General features: G+C 42.2%; 1 protein-coding gene across 1 annotated transcript in view; it reads left to right on the forward strand.

The window, feature by feature from the left end:
- Positions 1-20,988, forward strand: part of LOC133515617 (uncharacterized) — a 1,004,237-nt gene that overhangs the window by 80,415 nt on the left and 902,834 nt on the right. Inside the window, 7 exon segments of the mRNA XM_061848189.1 lie at positions 107-620; positions 694-841; positions 962-1,287; positions 7,275-7,340; positions 18,452-18,613; positions 18,722-18,853; positions 19,995-20,106. Of these exon segments, the coding sequence (XP_061704173.1) occupies positions 107-620; positions 694-841; positions 962-1,287; positions 7,275-7,340; positions 18,452-18,613; positions 18,722-18,853; positions 19,995-20,106 (1,460 nt within the window).

A 20,988-nucleotide genomic window follows, 5' to 3' on the forward strand; every position in this document is an offset into this window, starting at 1 on the left:
AATAATTTTATTTAATATTTTGGTGCGATAGGACAGCTCTAAAGCTTTTGAAGGTAGCAAAGGCTAAGGCAGACTACTTGTTAATTCATCTTTTATTTGCTCACAGGGTATCTTCGCTGGAGGCATCCCGGGATTCCCCGCGGGACGCCGAGACAGCTCTGGCCGGAGTGCGCGCGTTACTAGACACCACGAGTGCCAACCCCTCCGACCGGACCAGCCTGTCCGTGCGACTCAGCCTCGTCAAGGTATACTTACTAGACACCACGAGTGCCAACCCCTCCGACCGGACCAGCCTGTCCGTGCGACTCAGCCTCGTCAAGGTATACTTACTAGACACCACGAGTGCCAACCCCTCCGACCGGACCAGCCTGTCCGTGCGACTCAGCCTCGTCAAGGTATACTTACTAGACACCACGAGTGCCAACCCCTCCGACCGGACCAGCCTGTCCGTGCGACTCAGCCTCGTCAAGGTATACTTACTAGACACCACGAGTGCCAACCCCTCCGACCGGACCAGCCTGTCCGTGCGACTCAGCCTCGTCAAGGTATACTTACTAGACACCACGAGTGCCAACCCCTCCGATCGGACCAGCCTGTCCGTGCGACTCAGCCTCGTCAAGGTACACTTACTAGACACCACGAGTGCCAACCCCTCCGACCGGACCAGCCTGCCCGTGCGACAGCCTCGTCAAGGTACACTTACTAGACACAACGAGTGCCAACCCCTCCGACCGGACCAGCCTGTCTGTGCGACTCAGCCTCGTCAAGGTACACTTACTAGACACCACGAGTGCCAACCCCTCCGACCGGACCAGCCTGCCCGTGCGACAGCCTCGTCAAGGTTCACTTACTAGACACCACGAGTGCCAACCCCTCCGACCGGACCAGCCTGCCCGTGCGACAGCCTCGTCAAGGTACACTTACTAGACACCACGAGTGCCAACCCCTCCGACCGGACCAGCCTGCCCGTGCGACAGCCTCGTCAAGGTATACTTACTAGACACCACGAGTGCCAACCCCTCCGACCGGACCAGCCTGTCCGTGCGACTCAGCCTCGTCAAGGTATACTTACTAGACACCACGAGTGCCAACCCCTCCGACCGGACCAGCCTGTCCGTGCGACTCAGCCTCGTCAAGGTATACTTACTAGACACCACGAGTGCCAACCCCTCCGACCGGACCAGCCTGTCCGTGCGACTCAGCCTCGTCAAGGTATACTTACTAGACACCACGAGTGCCAACCCCTCCGACCGGACCAGCCTGTCCGTGCGACTCAGCCTCGTCAAGGTATACTTACTAGACACCACGAGTGCCAACCCCTCCGATCGGACCAGCCTGTCCGTGCGACTCAGCCTCGTCAAGGTACACTTACTAGACACCACGAGTGCCAACCCCTCCGACCGGACCAGCCTGCCCGTGCGACAGCCTCGTCAAGGTACACTTACTAGACACTACGAGTGCCAACCCCTCCGACCGGACCAGCCTGTCTGTGCGACTCAGCCTCGTCAAGGTACACTTACTAGACACCACGAGTGCCAACCCCTCCGACCGGACCAGCCTGCCCGTGCGACAGCCTCGTCAAGGTTCACTTACTAGACACCACGAGTGCCAACCCCTCCGACCGGACCAGCCTGCCCGTGCGACAGCCTCGTCAAGGTACACTTACTAGACACCACGAGTGCCAACCCCTCCGACCGGACCAGCCTGCCCGTGCGACAGCCTCGTCAAGGTACACTTACTAGACACCACGAGTGCCAACCCCTCCGACCGGACCAGCCTGCCCGTGCGACTCAGCCTCGTCAAGATACACTTACTCTATCACTTCTTGTTATCCTCTGTTGAGGTGTATTTACCAAGGGAAGGCATAAAAGTTCATCTGGACCATATCGAAACGTCGTAAGGCGTCGCCTACCGGGTATTCGCAGCACTACTAAGCAAATTAAGCTAGCTAGTACTTTGCGGCATTCGTTAACTTATTCATACGGAGTTCCTCTAGTAGATGGCGCGCACTCTATCAATTCGTAAAATGATAATAATAATTAACCTATTCAATTAAACAATAATGGCGTTATCTATAAACCTGCCCCTATTAATCATTTTGATATGTTAGAATGAGAATTCGAACGTACACTGACGTCAGAACGATATTTGAATCATGTTAATAAGTTATTGTGCGTCTCGCCCGTGCCAATACATGTACGGACAAGTGCGAACGAAATGCACGATAACTAAATAATTATTATTCAAATATTATTCTGATCTATACGTTCTCTATTTTATATTATTTATTATATAATTATCTATCTGATTATTATTATAATTATCTATCTGATGTATACGTTCGAAGTGGCCTGAAAATAAAAAGAGGATTTGCTAAGTTTTATAAATAAAGGGGTAATACTTTCAAAATTAACAAATTATCTGCCGACAAATAAATATCAAAGAAGATTATGAAATACGTTCTAACATAAATTTTATTAATGATATCGCTTTAATCTTAAACACAATTCATTAAGACACCCAACATTTTCCAAAATAGTTGAGTACCTGCCAACAGTAAACGATCGCGACTTTTGCCCGCGACCGTCCGCTGCGATTTGTCAGACGCCGCGACGCTGGCATCTAGCCAACCGTGCCTACAACTAAAATACAACCTTAGATAAAAGCCTTAAGATTCAAACTAGAACAACAAGGAGCCATCAACTGCAAATGTGCTTTGTTAAGCGGTTCTCAACCTTACATCAAAGTTCTTATGTTCATTTTTGACCAAAAGCGGACGGTAAACGGGAAATGCACTTAGCTCGTATACCGTATTTGGTCGGCACAGGGGTTGTTTTGTCGGCATGATGTCTGTTTGGAGATCGCTTCCTCGTTCGATCGGTGCATTTTACATTTAATGTGTTTGCGGTGATCGGGTAAAACAATTTGCTTTGTGTTGTCTCGGCTTTGCGAGTGGTTTTGTTTTGTCTTTATATAAAGTGTCTAAGTTGGTAATGGCACACTCATTTTGTATACTATACTATAGAGATTTAGATGAAATTCGCCAAGAAAGCTTGAGGCCCGAGGAAGGACATGAGATAGTTTTTATCAGCCATCATCATCCCACTCAGACGGAGTCGTAGGCAGAATCTAGTATTTATATACATATATTATCATGAATATCATGACGTGCGAATTCTACAAATTTTATGTTATTTTATTTTTGTTCCTCAGCGGTTTTGGACATTATCCCTACTGATTATCGTCTCTCGATACCTAACAATAATGACTTTGAGTTTACAATTTCCACTGTTTCTCAAACCTCAAACTTCAGAAACATCAATTAGGTTTTGACAACCGCCCATATGCATCACAGGCCGTGAGCCGCGCTGACGGGCGATTAGTCGGTGCCGCTGCTGATTCATGGCGCCGCGCTGGTGACATTTGCGCCCGCCATTACGTACTAAGCTAATGCCAAATAAAGTTCATGTGCACCTGAGAAATGTTACAGAAAGGACCGTATAGAACGTTCCATATAAGCTGCCTAATAAGGTGCTCGCGTATTTCCCACGACGAAAAAAAAAGCAAAACCGTGTTATTATTTTCGTTGCGACATTCATTTACACAGATCAACCGACTGAATTAATATTCAGAGCCATTTTTGGTTCTAGAGTAATCAGTTTAACACATGGTGTATCCAGCTATCCAAGGAATTCTTCCATTTTTTTTTCTGGTCGTAATACCTACCTACACATATTATATGTACATTTTTGTTGTCCAAACGTTTGGCCGTAAACGGTGCCGAGACATGGACGCTCACTAAGGAGACTGTGCATAAAATTCGAGTGGCACAGAGAGCCATGGAGCGCGCCATGCTCGGCATCAAACTTCAAGACCGAGTGAGGAATATCGAGATCCGACGTCGCACCAAGGTGCAAGACGTCGGACACGTCATTACCAAATTAAAATGGAGCTGGGCGGGACATGTTGCCAGGCAGAGTGATGGCAGATGGGCCAAAATGCTAACGGAATGGTGGCCGCTTTCAGACGAAAGGAGTGCCTGGCGTCCGTTGGCTCGTTGGGTGGACGAAATTCGGAAGACTGCGGGTCATTTCTGGATGAGACTGGCTCGGGACCGGGATAAGTGGCGTACTAGAAGAGAGGCCTATGCTCAGCAGTGGGCGATGAAAGGCTGATATGATGATGAAACGTTTGGCGTTGCAGTCCTAACTAAAGAGGTTGCAGCGCCAAAACGCCGAATTATGTGTCTTATAAATGCCTGAATATAAATTATTTTTAATTTTATTTTAATATACTGTCGTCAATATTGTTAACTTATTACAAAATTATAGATCTACTAAAAATCTTAGCAATGTTGCTGATAGTGAAAGAACGTGCACATCTGCATAGCAATTTAAGCGGTGTCTGTGAAGGCGACAGTCCATTCTATATCAGTGAGATTACAGTCAAAACCCTCTTATGGCATGAGGCGTGTGCCCGCCAGGAGGACGTCCATGGCGACCATTAAACACGTAACTGGTTTGATCAGGGACGTCGTGCGACGTCAGACTACGTCACGCCGCGTCACGCTCTATTCCCGGCGCGCTAGAAATAGACCGCAATCGTAAACAGACCAGTTTACTCCGTCGGCGACATTTGTAGCGGAGGGCCCTCAGACCTGGTGCAATGACCTGCACTCACTAATGTTAAAACATGTAATAAATACACGTTTTTTGTCACACTCTGATTCAAACTGGCGTCGCTCAGGTGACAGTAAGGACTCGTCGAGAATAGACTAACAAATTGAAAACAGGCCACACTAGGGACATTTGTAGCGGCGGGTCGTCACGCAGAGTCCTATCAAGACCCGGCGCTACGAGTATGACCTGAGGTCAAAACATATGATATACATACAAGCTTTTTGTTACCCTCTAAATTAATAGAGGGATAATGACAACAGATAGCACGAAATCCTTTTGATTTTAGTGTGATGTAGGTATCTTAAAAGTGTGAGGAGTGGTGGTATGCCACTTATGAAGTCTGGGCATACTATTAGTTATTCTGTGGTCTGGGATAGCTCATCTTTACGTCTAGTCTAGTTTACACACTCCCTACCTTTCATAGTTAACAACTGTTCTACCAGTTACGGGGTATCTATAGGAATTGACAGCGGCTTGCCAATTTTGAGACAACGTGGCGATATGTTCTATATGCTCTTAAAAATCAACTGCAATTAGCTCCGGCTTGCCTTCGGATTTGTATGACGGCTACTTATAGCTACATCTGCTTTGCATCACTATTGAATATTGTGTGTAGATACATCGTCGCCTCGCAATAATTCACGCCATATCGGCCATTGATTTGTGAATCAACCCCCACTTACGATATCTCACTCCGCGCTAATGGTTGTATCAATCCTCGGGCGCCCATTAGAGCGAGACGCGATGACGGGCGGGCGTGCGAGAGGGAGGGGTTACGTTGCCTGCGCAAGTATGCAGATTTAGTGCTATTTGGTTACTTGTACATATATGTATTAATTATAAATAATTTTGTAAACAAATATTTACCGTCACAGTTTTTGAATAATTGATCAGAACATTTAGAACCAGTTTTGAGTGAGGAAGTTTGCAAAAACTAGTACTGATTGAAAAAACGTGGAGAAAAATAGTTTTCAATTAAGGAAATTAACCAAATTTTAATTGGCAAAAACTTACCGGGTAGGCACGGTGACATTCTCAACTGTGAAAATAGGCAAAGTCGCAGAACACATGCTAAACGGCGATATCCGTCAAGTGTGACGAGCGGTCGTAAATGATAACTGCCACTGTACTTGGGATGGGAGGAGGCGTCGTACTAAACTCCAGAACTAGGAAGTACGCCTGAACGATCAGGTCGAACGAACGAACGTTGAGGTTCAAAACCCCGGCTCATACCAATGAGTTTTTCGGAACTTATGTACGAAATATCATTTGATATTCACCAGTCGCTTTTCGGTGAAGGAAAACATCGTGAGGAAACCGGACTAATCCCAATAAGGTCTAGTTTATCCTCTGAGTTGAAAAGTCAGATGGCAGTCGCTTTTTTTTGCCAAGCGGACACCAGGCTCCCATGAGCCGTGGCAAAATGGCGGGACAACGCGAGGAAGATGATGATGAGACAACAGGCGTTCTTACCGGTAGAGAAGCAATCTTTGGGTAGTGGACATGACTTTCAAGCTACAAGCAACAAACTTTACGTTGAACAAGACTTATCATGTCTTGTTAATTCAATAAAAACAACTGCATTATCCTTTGATATATTTATAACACACTTAATTCAGAAAGAATGAAGATTTAATAGAATTAAGACAGTTGCCCGTATAAGGAAGCAATTATCCTTACCCTCCCGTATAAGGAAAGCTGTGATCTATCCACAATCCTAGCGCGGCGCGCGCGTCTATTTCTGTTCTACGAATATTCCTGTCCCATCTCCACAGCACCGTTCCGTAGCGACCCATCTCCACGTCCTACAGTATTCGATTTTCAACACTTCATCAAAGGATTAAGATTGATAATGGATTGTTGATGTAGATGCAAATATTCCCGAATTTATTCGATTAAATATCGAAACGTATCGCCGGCGCCGGCGGCATTTCCGCGGTCGCCGTGGACGCGTGCGTTTCCTCGCGACTTTCCCGCGATTTTCGTATTTTTCCGATACTTTCGTATTCTCCTGACCTTCGATTTCGATCGTGTCGATACCGGTGGGATGAACGTGAAAGAAGCCCGCCCGTGGGTGCGTCTACGCTCATATTAATAATTTAACGAGTGCGCGCCGCGAGGTGTTGAATATTTTATCAAGTCAAACACAGTGTTAATTAGGTCCTGTTATAGGCTTTTGTGAAGCCTGCTTCCGTAGGCTTTGCAACACATTAGGTATTTTACTTTAAATGTAGCCCGTTGATGCGCAGAAATCTGTGAATGTTTGTTTGGTGAATCAACCACCGCTTTTACCTTCAGCAACTTATAAACAGATTTCGAAAGAATATTATTTGAAAAACCAATTTAACTGTTTTCAAATTATTGTGGAAGTGGTTGAAGGTAGCTACGGTTTATTAAATCCATCAGTCCTCTGAAATATTGTGATGCAAAGCCGCTGAAGCGTTCCGTTGTACCAAATGTGTTTTAACGTTAATGTTGACATATGTACTGGTATTATTCTGGAACCCCGTGCGCCGGAGCCGCTGATGCGTTGTTTTTGTTGTGCACGAGTGTTTTTTTGTGGATGATGTGTTAATGTTGATGTGTTTTGTGCAGGCGCGCTCGGAGGAGCTGGGCACGCGGCTGCAGGACGCCGGCCCGATGCAGGCGCAAGTGCAGCAGGTAACTATACACATTACTTATCTTTTAATTTAAAGGCCTAGCGCAGGAGTGGCGCGACAGTATCTCGCTCGCGAGATAGATTACCCGTCTATCCTCCTGTAATTAAGAGCAATTCCTAGCTGCGCAACTTTTCAAATCTCGAATTTTTGAAGCCATGTTTCTGTCGCGCTGCGGTGGGCGGGAGTGCGTGCGCGCCATAAGGACGACTGCAGCTCGGACTAAAATTCCCATGCAAAAAACTCAAAAATCGAGGTTTCGCTCTCGACTGTTCCTTCTCCAAAACGCAACCAATCATTATGAAATTTTGGAAACTGGAATAGGAAGAAATAATCTACAGATATTTGTTGTCATATTTGTATACTGCCCCTTTTTTGCAGCCAATTCAATTGAGCAGTTTGAAATGATGATATTGATATTATTTGAAAAAAAAAAAAACATTGCTCTAGGTTAATAATCCAGGGAGGAAACAGTCGACAGCGTTTGTATGGAAATGCCGCAAATAGGGATTTCCTCTTTATATAGTGAGAAAAAGATGGGTAGTCTACCACCCCTGTGCCTCTGCTGTGCTATTTAGGCCTACTGAGCTCTTATAGGCTGCTATCACTAGTTTAAGTTACTTTGTGCCGTTGTCAATTTGCGTTTAACGACGCTTTTAAAAATCTGTTACTTCGAAATATTTGAAAAGGCATTCAACTGTTTAAAGTCAATACGGATGTGTGGCTGGCCTACACATTGAAGCTTTTCTTCTCAGTGATTAGTGTTTTCTTCGAGTTCATACATTTGTTACTTGCTACTCGCGTTTAGTGGTAAATGTAATAAACTCGCAATAAACACTAATCAATGTTTAAAGAGGCCCAATGTGAAGGTATTGCATTTGACAGTACATATGGTGCTACTTTTCCACACGTGTGCGGTAATAGGCGGGTCTACACAGAGCGAGCAGACGCGCGAGGCAATCTCCTCGCGCACAAACCGCCCAGTGTAGACTTTTCTTAAAAATAGTGTTATATTTTGCTAGTCCCTAATTTAGCGAACTTTATTTTCTAATCAATTATGTACACGTCAACGACTCTTTTATACACTAGCATTTGGTATTGTAAAAATATAAGAGTTAAATTATAGTAGAGCCGAAACCTACAGAAGGTTAGTGAATAGACAGCCTGCATAATGAAGGGCGCAGCACCCGGCACTCGGCGCTCACAAACCGAATCCAGCGAATTTACATCCCCACCGGCCACAGGTCACTTGGAATTCGAACACGAGGCTCGAGGAAGCAAAATAGGACCCCGTTTCTCGCTCGTCTCCCGCTTCCAGTCCAAAATCGCGGTTTGAAATAACTATAGACGATAGAAGACATGATAGACGGACCACAAAAGCAGTTCCCACTGGCTTACTTAAGTTGCGTCAGTAATTTCAGTTGCGTGATATTCACGAATTGTATAGGGGTTGCGGTTGGCAACAGAGTTGAAGTCACGCACACAATAAGCAAGATCCCAGAGCCGCCAGACCTTACTTATTTTCTCAGGCCTAAAATGTATGGGATAATATAGTGTTTTAGGTAAAAAACTTAAGTAAGTCACTTGTTGTATGTAGTTGTGACGTGTTCGAATAGACATTTGTTTTGTTTGTGTGTGTCGTTTAAACATGTATTGTCTATTCGAACACGTCACAACTACATACAACAGGTGACTTACTTAATTTTTTTACCTATAGTATGTACTTTTAATGTCTGCGTACTTGCTATATTAGCCCGACGGCCATTGTCTGGTACTACATTATAACATACATGTTATTCATAAGAAAATAAGTAAGGTCTGGCGGCTCTGGGATCTTGGACTACAACAACAAATCATGTAATGACGGTGAGATTTTGAAATTTGTGTTCTTGTTTCGTACCAATAGCAAGTTGAACAGCCAACTGCAAGATGGACCAAAGAGTTTCTTTAAGGTTTTTATTTTTTTTAGCTTACCATATTAAGGGCTTAAAAAGTCAAATTCACTAATTCATTAATTCAATACAGTTTTGTGATTAATACTCTGTTACATCTTTGTGTGTAATCATTCACTTGATATACTCTCCTACCGATACCTATATTCGTATAAAAATATATATTAACAAAAATTGAGCCGGAGGCACATACATACATACGTTGTTCTAGTTAAAAACAGTTTAACTTGCAACTATGTTTCGCGTGTCTCGGCGAAGTCCGTTACATGTAAAAATCCGCACTTACATGTAAACGTATCGTATTACAGAGTCTGGTAAATAGTCTGTGGCTCCGATAAATAAGATTCGCTCTTTGTTGTGCACTTCTAACGCCTGGATTATGCACGACACTGACAGCCATTGTTCCATTTCGACTGACAGACCACTGACAGACACAGTAGCTATTTAACAGACATTTTCACCGGAATTGGTGGGAAATTCTCTAATTTTAGGCAGATCTGCATATTAACATTTTAGCTTGCTAATCTAGCTTTAGCACCCGTATCAGTTAGCAACTGTTTAAAACTTAAACCTCGGTCCAACGTGTTAAACATATCGCCAACAACGTGATCCATAATTTTTTATAAGACAGTGGTCTTACTGACTTACTACTTGAAAAATCACTAATGTACTCAAATAAGTGTAGTCTAATAATGGCTGGTTAGTAAGTAACTAAACTAACTATTGTGGCGCAGTGATCCAAAGAGGGTCTTGGCCACCAAAACGAGAGAACGCCACCTGTCCCGATCCTGTGCCACTTCCTGCCAGTTATCGGCTTTGAGTTGGCACAGATCCGCCTGTACACTGTCGCTCCAGCGGTATCTGGGCCGACCCACTGGACGTCGTCCCAAATAAGCTCTCTTAACACCCCCATCCTCACCCATCCTCAGTAAATGGCCGAACCAGCGAAGTCTGTGGCATTTCGTTTCGCCGATGATATTGGGTTTAGTAAGTAAGCAAATATTATTTATTGCACCAACAATTATACATGAAAAAAATTATAAGTGTAATGTATACATGTGAATGAATTATAAATGTTAAACTACAAATATGTTTTTTAAGGAAAATAGAAGGTAACAACAGGCGGTGTGTTGTTGTCAAAACACAAGCGATTTATTTCAACGGATGTATGAAAACTTGGGAAAACGATCGTTAGGAAGAAACCTTGCTGAACAGATTCGTCCCGTCTACGCGAACCCATATAACGAACATTTAATTAAAAGCCGTGTTCCAGAACATTGTTTTATAAAAGTTTTAATATATTTTTTGCAGAAATTGCTGTAAATTTTCTGGTATAGTCAAGACAATTTATCTAATTTCATATTGTCAGAATACGAGTCTGTGCCTGCTGCAGATGCCGCGTTTGTCTGGCGCGTGTCGTATCGCTCCAAAGCTGCATAATTATTTACAAAAGTGCGGGTAGTCGTTAATTTCAGGTGTCCCTCTGGGCGCCATGATAGCCGCGGGGAGGATACACTCACAACTAAGATCTGGCAGTATTTTAACTAATATTGAAATCTGAGTACTGTCTTTGTACAATCTGTTTTGAAATCTAGATAAGCATAAATCGGAATCCCTACTACGAAAAAGTTTTTCACGTGTTGACTTTTATGTTAATCGACCGAGCGTTAGCGAAGGTCTCTACTTCAGCTCGGGCAAAAATGCTCTACAGATCCCAATTCTCAAACTATTCCCGTGAAATTTCATGAGCAGGTTAGATTATCAAATTTTTTTTGTCGATTCAGTTTTAGAAAATTTTCAAAATGGCGGTGCCATATATTTGTTCAGTTTCAAGTAATGCTCGCGAGGACTACAGCTCTTGGAGCTACTAGTTTTAAGATAATTACCGTTGTTTATTCAGAACGACACTAGCTGCGTGTGACTAACGCTCGTATGTGACATCTCCTGCAGATTAGTATCTAGTCACATTAGTAGTCAGCACCGATGACCACTCAAAGCACCGATGACCGGCATGACCGATGATCACTCAAAACTACACGTAAATAAATGAGTGCATGTATGTAAGCATGGCCTACTATACGTGACTCGCTATTATTATGGCTGTATTTTCACAGCTATCGAGGCAGTGGAGAAACTGTATTTGATATGCAATACGCTGCAGTTGCAGCGGGGCGGCGAGCACTTCAGCCGCCGCCGCTAACTCAAACATGCCCATGAACACTACCGACGACGAGCCGCGACCCAACAAATGTCCCCTCATTTGTTATAAGTACTAAATCCTGTTCTATAGAACTGAGTACAGTCAGCACTTGAAGTGCCTACGAGGGCGAGTAGCTCAAAAACATACCCTGATTCTCTAAACAACAAAGCGTCGGCTGAGAATACATTTGCGTTATATAAATTTTTGAGCAAAATCGTCGTTTTTTACGATTTCTAAAATAACTAAAATATATGCTATAATTGACGCTAATCACAATCAGGTATAAAAAAAAAATATTTTTCAAAAATTTTGTGCCATATCCGCATTTTACTATACGATAATTACACTCAGTTAACAGAAAAGCGACATATCCTAAATGTTGTGTCATGTCATTACATTAAGTATTAACATTTACTCATCCAAACTGAAATGGCAATAATATAAATAATTTTTAAGTAAAAAAAAAACCGCCTTCAAAAAATATCCAATAAAGAAAATAGTAACTATATACACAGTAAGATAAAACACTAAAAAGTTTGAAATAATAAAGTTTTTTCTGTATTATAAATCCAAAGTTCGTTAAAGAACCCCTTTACAAAATATATTATTTACTTACAAATCAATAATAATAAACAATATTTGGAGTCGGTGCCAGCAACGATATAATGGGATTAAGATTTTGTAAACATACCTACATTATCTACTAATTTCTAAGTTATTGAATTGAAAACGACATTTAAGTTGTATCACTAGTTATTTTTATATCGTTGCTGGCACCGACTCCAAATATTGTTTATTATTATTGATTTGTAAGTAAATAATATATTTTGTAAAGGGGTTCTTTAACGAACTTTGGATTTATAATACAGAAAAAACTTTATTATTTCAAACTTTTTAGTGTTTTATCTTACTGTGTATATAGTTACTATTTTCTTTATTGGATATTTTTTGAAGGCGGTTTTTTTTTTACTTAAAAATTATTTATTTTTTGCTTTTTAGTGATGTAAACATATATATATATATATAGCCATCATGATGTGGTGTGCACCATTTGCAATAAAATGATATATCCTCAGCAGCGTACGAGACTAGTAACTACAAATCTAGACAATTTACTTCCTGCTGTTTTAATCGCTTTAGGTAATATCGTGACCTGTACTCGTTGTTCAAATCATATTAAAAAACGAAAAATTCCTGCTCAGGCAAACTGGAACAAAATGACCGTTTCAGATATTCCTGACTTATATTGTTTAACTTAGTTTTAATTTTAGACACTTGGAGACCTTATACATCTCTAAATTTTTACTTTTATTTTGTGTTTAATTTGATTGTGTATACCTATATTTTTAATAATTCTGACACTTAGAGACCTTTACATCTCATAGTACATTTAAGTTAATTTAAGCTAGTAATTTTGTGTAGCTATTGCGTCTTTTATCTGACATACAAGCACAAAATGTTGTGTCTCACAGCTACATGTTATTACTATTTTATTTCTTCCTATTTCTTTTTGATAGCGAGTCGGGTGTGTTGGGAACGCAAGATACCTAACACTCCTCCTCGCTTCGCTCGTCGTCGTACCTAACGGTGACTCTGGGACTGTATTTATTTTTTGATAGCGAGTCGGGTGTGTTGGGAACGCAAGATACCTAACACTCCTCCTCGCTTCGCTCGTCGTCGCACCTAACGGTGAGTCTGGGGCTGCATTTCTTTTTTGATAGCGAGTCGGGTGTGTTGGGGACGCAATATACCTAACACTCCTCCTCGCTACGCTCGTCGTCGTACCTAACGGTGACTCTGGGACTGTATTTCCTTTTTGATAGCGAGTCGGTTGTGTTGGGGACGCAAGGTACCTAACAATCCTATTATGCCTACTTAGCAGAAAATAATTATGCAATGTAATAGTACGCTATAGGATTATTATGGTATCTAAAATGATTATTTATTTATTTTGACACTTGTAGAGACTTTACACCTCCAAATTTTATTAGTATTAGTACTCTAACATTGGGGACCTTTTACATCTCCAGATTTAATGTGTTTTTAACCATAGAGACTATACATCTCTATTGTATTGTATTAATTATTTATTTTAAGACTATTATAATGTAATGTTTACCCAGGTATTGGCTGTTGTATTTATAAATGTTGTTATGTATTTTTCATGTCACTATATGATGTTATTATAAATGTTGTATTGACTTGTAAAAGAGCCCTTGAGGCCTACTTGAAGAATAAATTTTTGAATTTTGAATTTTGATGCTAAACCAAAGTCGACCAAAGTAATGTTCTACGAAACAATGTTCTGCAAAATGTGTCGTATGCGTGGTATTAATAATTCCAACTATACCTTTATGCAAAATTAGTAAAATTACCATTCGACCGAAAGTGTCTCTGCGAAACATGTTATGCCAAGTGTGTTTCTGACCAATATTGTTCTGCCACATGAGGGTAACCCTTATTGTTGATGCGCTTGTTTTTGTTTGTATGTAAATTCCATGTTGACGTGTAAAAGTGCCCTTGTGGCCTAATTACTGAATAAATGTTGAAGTTGAAGAAGTTGAATGTTACCTATTATTTTATGCTGGGCTGTAATAGTACATAAACTACAGGGTATAACCCTCGATAAAGCTGTTATAGATTTAGGAAAAAAGAATTTTGCTAAGGGACAAGTATATGTAGCAGAGTAAAAACTGGAAGGAATAGCTCTATCTGATTTAGAACCCACTAAACTGTTAACTAAACCCCACGATGAACGGGCATTAGCAGAAATGCAACGGTTGAGATATCTCATTACTGACTAAAGGTAGACAGGTACCTATTCATTAGGCCAAGAAAGCGGTTTGCTAGTATTGACAAGGTTTCCCGTGTATTCATCATCATTAAAGTAAACGTATTGTTGCAACAACGGAAGCTATCTACCCCCTATCTCTTTACCGTTAAGGAATTGTATCTTCCATCATCAGCTCTGCAACGAGATGATGACTACCAGGCGCAAATACCTAAATAGCTTTACGAAGTATATGAAAAACGTTAAAATTGCCTATAAAATTTTAAGAATACCACTAGTTTCTCAAGGATACCATCATCAGATCCTGACCTAATGACTATGGGACCACCTGGGAAGTATACCCTATCAAACAAAAAAAGCAAATCGGTCTTTGAGTAATCGGTGAACATACATAAAAAAAAATAAAAAAAAAATATTCCGACGAATTGAGAACCTCCTCCTTTTTTGAAGTCGGTTAAAAATTGCTTTGATTACCACTATATTGAAAACATTTGTATGGTACTATAAACAGTAAACGTATGTGCCTAAATGATAAAAAGTTCAATATTTTCTAAATATAAAAATTTTAGAAAATAAATATATTTTTGCTTTCCTGCAAACCAATGTACCTAAGTGGCGTATGGCACAAACGTATTCTCACCCGACGAAAGGCATAAAGTGAAACTTAAACTTGGAACGTTGAGAAGATATTCTAAATCTAAGTCCCCTGTGGTGTCTTTAGAATTAGTAATCACAGTCATTCGTTCCAAAAAAATGCAACAAACTTATTGCCTGATTACTAGGCACGTGTCGTGTCGCGTCTAGACACATGCGACGTGTAGACGCGACACTACCGCCTATGTGTACCTATATACCAGTTTGAGTACATACGCTTTCAGCGTACGAGAGGGAATGTTGAAGGGAAAACGAGAGTGGAATCGATAAGTGCGTTAAGGGTTCCGTGATATATGCAAAGTTAAATTAAATTAAAACTAAAAGTCAACGAGTGCAGATTGATTGATAAGTTTGCGATTGCGACTTTAATATGAAACTTCGTGTACCTATATAAAAAAAATCGGGTGGCATTCCGGGAGTGCCGGCAGAAGTGAAAATTTGAATATTAACGTTGTGCATTTTTGATATTTTGAAGAAATTGAGTAGCAGTTTTATAAAAAGAGATAATTCTCTATTATACGTAAATACATTTGAGTGTGGAAGATATTTTAAAATGCGAATTTTAGTGTTAATATATAAATTTAATATAACATATACAGAGTAATTCATGAGACGTGAGCAAGATTGCAGCCTACACAATCAGTAAATGTTAATGAATCGTTCACCATCATATTAAGTAAAACAATCACGCTTCTTTTCTGTTATTTAACTTTTTGGTAAGGAAAAATTTGAGTATCTTCAATCATGGACACCCAACAACACAAATATACAATACTACACAATTAACAAAGATAAAACCTCTTTAACCGTTATGACAGCACTTTGATTATGAAGAAAATAAAATGTCACACTTGAATGAGATACGATTTTTCAAAACTAACCAGACTTCGATGACATTCAATTTGCACGTCACCATGATATCACATGTCCGTCTTACGAATTTTCAATCTGACGGTCACGTGACCGCTGACACGAGTTTAACATTTTTTCCCCATCACAAAAAGTGCACAGCGCCGCTAAAGAAGTTTTCACTTTAATAAACTTTTAAAATAACATGGTTGTTCTATGAAGAATATTTGAATTTAATAAACTAGTGGTTCTGTAAGCTGTAGACCTCACGATAAGCTGCGTAAGGATTTTATTTTTAAATAAACAATACTTGTTGAGTCATTATCACAGCGAACTCACAATGATAAGTGCCATAGACGCCGTTTAAGTTATTTATGCCATATTTCACAATTTTAAACATTTTCCAAAAAAGGAAACGACAGACAAAAACTATCTAGTTAGTTATTTGCTCTAGCTGGACTGGAGACCTTCGCTAACGCTCGGTCTACCGAGTACCATTACATGTTACATAATTACGACTAAAGTCTTTTGCGGACCAAACACTACCTACATATGTATTAAATACTGATGGCTGTACTGATGGGAATGGATTTAAAAGATAATGGATCGAAATAGAACGAAGGAAATACAATATTTTTCACGTCGTTCTCACTGACGGCGTGCTTTATATAAACGCAACAGATCCTTTTCACGCACGGAACCCTAAAAGCAATATCGTTTTTTGTCACGTTCAGCCGTGTCTCGCGTTACAGCGTACGCAGGCAAATACACGATTTGTAGCGACGTCTAAAATGCACGTGAAACTTAATGCAACATTAAACACATTTCACGAAACAATAGCTCTTATCTCAATGTATTAAGGTCTACATTGGCCCATTAACAATGCGTCAAACTTTATTTCAATTACCCAGTTAGCGTTGCAGCTTATCTGGTAAAGTTGTACCACACGAGCGTACGCGCAAACAGAGACGCAACTTCGCCCGTAAGTTTGTTCGCCAAACTCTGTATCTACTCAACAAACAATTTCGTATTCGACTAAAGGTCATTGTTTAGTGTAATTTGACCCGTATATTCGTATCGACAGTGATCAGAATATTATGAAGCGTTTACAAAGTTGGTACAATTTGGTTTCTAACTAAATTGCTTTCTGCACCATGCAATACTATACTGGGCCATGTTCATCTCTACAACTTATTTATTTTTACAAGCTTTTATTTAACTTGCCCTGTCAGTATGTTAGTTTGCTAGTGTGGGTCAAATCATGGAAGTTACATTTGGCCCACTTCCCTATTTCCGATTGAGCTGAAATTTTGCATTCATGTGTAAATCGTATGACATTGCAATATTATGATGGAGACAGGAGGTGGCCATGGGAAATGAGTTTCTAAAACACTATGGAGATGTTTACAGAAACAATGATTCAGCTCACACAGAGTGGAGCGTCTGAGATATAATGAACTTGGCGATAAACCATATTATTTCCCGCAACTGTTTCTTTGTTTCAGAAACACGAAGATTTTGTTTCTGAAACCGTGTTTCTAAGCAAAATGTTTTTAGTGAATACGTGGCCATATGCTCCTTATTTTACTTGAAGGGCTTGTGGATCGGAAGATAGATGTATGCTGGTCTGTGTTTAGAACAGTGGTCGTAGCTTTGTGAATCGAGTGGAATGCAGAAGCTATCTGAACTTGTAGCGGCTCCATTACAGTTTTCGCGTCTTGGCCGTCGGGAGATCGTAATTTATCGCTGGAATTGTTGGAATTTACAGATTTTGTGCAATTATCTATTTTCTAGTTTCAGAATGGAATAAAATCAAATGCTGCTTTTATTTGAGATATTGGGAATATAAATCATTCATTTTCTGACAACCAATACCAAAAAGTCCCAAAATATAAATATTACATGGTCATAAAATACTTTCAGTAAGCTAAATAAAATATCGTCGTTTTACTATAAAATTCTTTTTTGGGTAGGTACTTATCCTGGCGTGGCATTACCCTTCAGCCAGACATTTTACTGTCGCATAGTAATTTTGCTTTTATTGGCTAGTAAAATACGGAGGAATTCAAATATTTTTTAATATAACAGGATGTATACCTGTAGGTAATCCCGCGAGCGATGGCGGGAAGATATCGCGTTACTAATTAGGTATAAGAAATCGCTATTCGATCGTATTCCTTTGTTCAAGCATTAATACCTGGCGGGCTCCAAGCTGGTGTGTAGCTTTCAGGCGACATCAGGCATTCAAGACCACACAATAGTTAGATGTGTTCAAATAGTACGTTTCCAATTATTAATTACAATACCTATGCTGCTCTCTTATGTAGGCTCGATTGCAAACAAACGTTTGCTAGTTTCTATTAAAAAGTGAAAAGAAACTAAATAACATCATGTTGGCTCAAAAATCGGCTATTGATTCCGATTAGGTACCAATGATTCTCACTTGACATTTGTTTCTCCTGATCGTATACAATTCTACACATATGAAATAATTTAATTTGACCTCTATGATTCGTTATAGGTATATCGATCCACCGTTCAGACGTGAAACAAATGTTATTTGTAAGTACGAGTATATACTCGTACTTTAAAGTACTGTAAAGTAGGATTTGGTGAAGCCGAAAGCTTCGCAATATATTGAATCCTTTATTTGACTATGTGTGTTGCAGGCCTGCGCAGCACTCGGCGCGCACCGCGACTTCCTCTCCCAGAAGCTGGCGGCGCTGGGCAAGTTCGCGGCGCGCCTCGACGCGGCCGCCGCGCGCGCGCAGGCCGCCCGCGCGCGCCGCGCCGCCGCGCCGCAGGACGCCGCCGCCCTGGCCGAGGTGCAAGTGAGTGTGCTACTATATCTCAACAGTTACTTCGTCTGATTTGCCTACCTACACAATGTATACAATTTACCAAATATAGAGTGTAAAATGTACAATTTTGTTGTTCAGGAGCTGATCAGCTCGCAAGAAACGGAAGTGCGCGAGGTGCTTGAGAACTACAACAACCTGGAGCGCGAGTGCGGCGCGGCGCGGCAAGCCGTCGCGCCGGCGCTGCGCGAGCGAGCCGCGAGACTGAGACAGGTATGTGTGTACCCCGGCTGTAGGGCTCCGGCAGAACTACAACAACCTGGAGCGCGAGTGCGGCGCGGCAAGCCGTCGCGCCGGCGCTGCGCGAGCGAGCCGCGAGACTGAGACAGGTATGTGTGTACCCCGGCTGTAGGGCTCCGGCAGAACTACAACAACCTGGAGCGCGAGTGCGGCGCGGCAAGCCGTCGCGCCGGCGCTGCGCGAGCGAGCCGCGAGACTGAGACAGGTATGTGTGTACCCCGGCTGTAGGGCTCCGGCAGAACTACAACAACCTGGAGCGCGAGTGCGGCGCGGCGCGGCAAGCCGTCGCGCCGGCGCTGTGCGAGCGAGCCGCGAGACTGAGACAGGTATGTGTGTACCCCGGCTGTAGGGCTCCGGCAGAACTACAACAACCTGGAGCGCGAGTGCGGCGCGGCGCGGCAAGCCGTCGCGCCGGCGCTGTGCGAGCGAGCCGCGAGACTGAGACAGGTATGTGTGTACCCCGGCTGTAGGGCTCCGGCAGAACTACAACAACCTGGAGCGCGAGTGCGGCGCGGCAAGCCGTCGCGCCGGCGCTGCGCGAGCGAGCCGCGAGACTGAGACAGGTATGTGTGTACCCCGGCTGTAGGGCTCCGGCAGAACTACAACAACCTGGAGCGCGAGTGCGGCGCGGCGCGGCAAGCCGTCGCGCCGGCGCTGTGCGAGCGAGCCGCGAGACTGAGACAGGTATGTGTGTACCCCGGCTGTAGGGCTCCGGCAGAACTACAACAACCTGGAGCGCGAGTGCGGCGCGGCGCGGCAAGCCGTCGCGCCGGCGCTGTGCGAGCGAGCCGCGAGACTGAGACAGGTATGTGTGTACCCCGGCTGTAGGGCTCCGGCAGAACTACAACAACCTGGAGCGCGAGCCTTCCTGAGTCCTTTGAAGGGAGGTTGTTTAAATTATTTTATCGTCAAAATTTAGGAATTTTCAATTTTCTAATGTTATCGGTTAAAAGGAAACGCACACACAGACAGGCGATAAGACCGCCTGTTGTCTGCCTCTCTCTGTCTTTGATCGAGAGAGACAATAAAAAGTATTCTATTTAGAATTTGACAAGTGAAGAAAAGTATCTGCAGCTTATATTAACTTTATCTAACACATACCATGTTTCTCCAGGACTGGGCCGCACTGCGGGGCCATGACCTGCCGACGGTGGTGAGCGAGACCCCGCGGCGCGGGTCCGACACGCCCAGCGAGCGCAAGGGCTCCACCGACAGCCAGGCCAGCGGTGAGTGCGCACAGGGCATCACCTGAACAATGAACACTCGTAGTTGACTAAACTTAACACCTGGTGGTTGGATCTTACACGGGGAAATATTGTCGCCTCTGTTCCTGAATGTTTACACGATGGGGAGAAGTCTTTTACAGTTGGAAATATACAACCGTTGTCTTGAGTAAATAAAATCGTCAGACTAAGCTTTGCTGGCTCCTAATATAGCAAAAACAAAATAAGTTTATAAAAACGTATTACTTGTTAGATGCATTGCCAGCAAAATTATTAAAATGCAACCTCAGAGGGATTGCCTGCCCGAATTTTTGTTGGCTGTGTAGCCATTTCCAAATTATGTCTTTCTCTATCGTAGCTATCAGGAATAGAAGATATAACCTATTTACGACTAAATAGTTTTAATTATTCACATTTTAGAGCACATGTCGCGAGTCCCGTGGAACATAACCGTTAGAGATATTTTAATAAATGTTAATTAAGGCAACTGTCGTCAAAATCAAAAGTGACATGTATCCCTGTGGGTCGACTCGGGACATCTGCTGAGGTCGTTCATGTCGGGTGTCTGTAAATACGTGTGGTTGTGGTGTGACAATAAACGCTGGGATACTAACTGCTTGTTTCATTCATTAACTCCTAACTGACTCTTACTGTAGAAAACTTATTAATTAGACATTATGTTTGAGCACATGTGTGACGTCTTTATTGTGAGTGGCATGTTTAGGCTTCAACACGTTTGGTAGATACAGTAGACTAACATAGTAACTAACTGCTAGTTGGGCTACAATCAAACTGATTGAATTAACAGGCATGGTGGCGGGATAATTATGTTCTGTGTCTGTCATAGACACTGAATACGAAGCTGTTCTGAGAAAAAAAAATGCA

The sequence above is a fragment of the Cydia pomonella genome, chromosome 2 (assembly GCF_033807575.1).
Source record: "Cydia pomonella isolate Wapato2018A chromosome 2, ilCydPomo1, whole genome shotgun sequence".
Classification (NCBI taxonomy): Eukaryota; Metazoa; Arthropoda; class Insecta; order Lepidoptera; family Tortricidae; genus Cydia; species Cydia pomonella.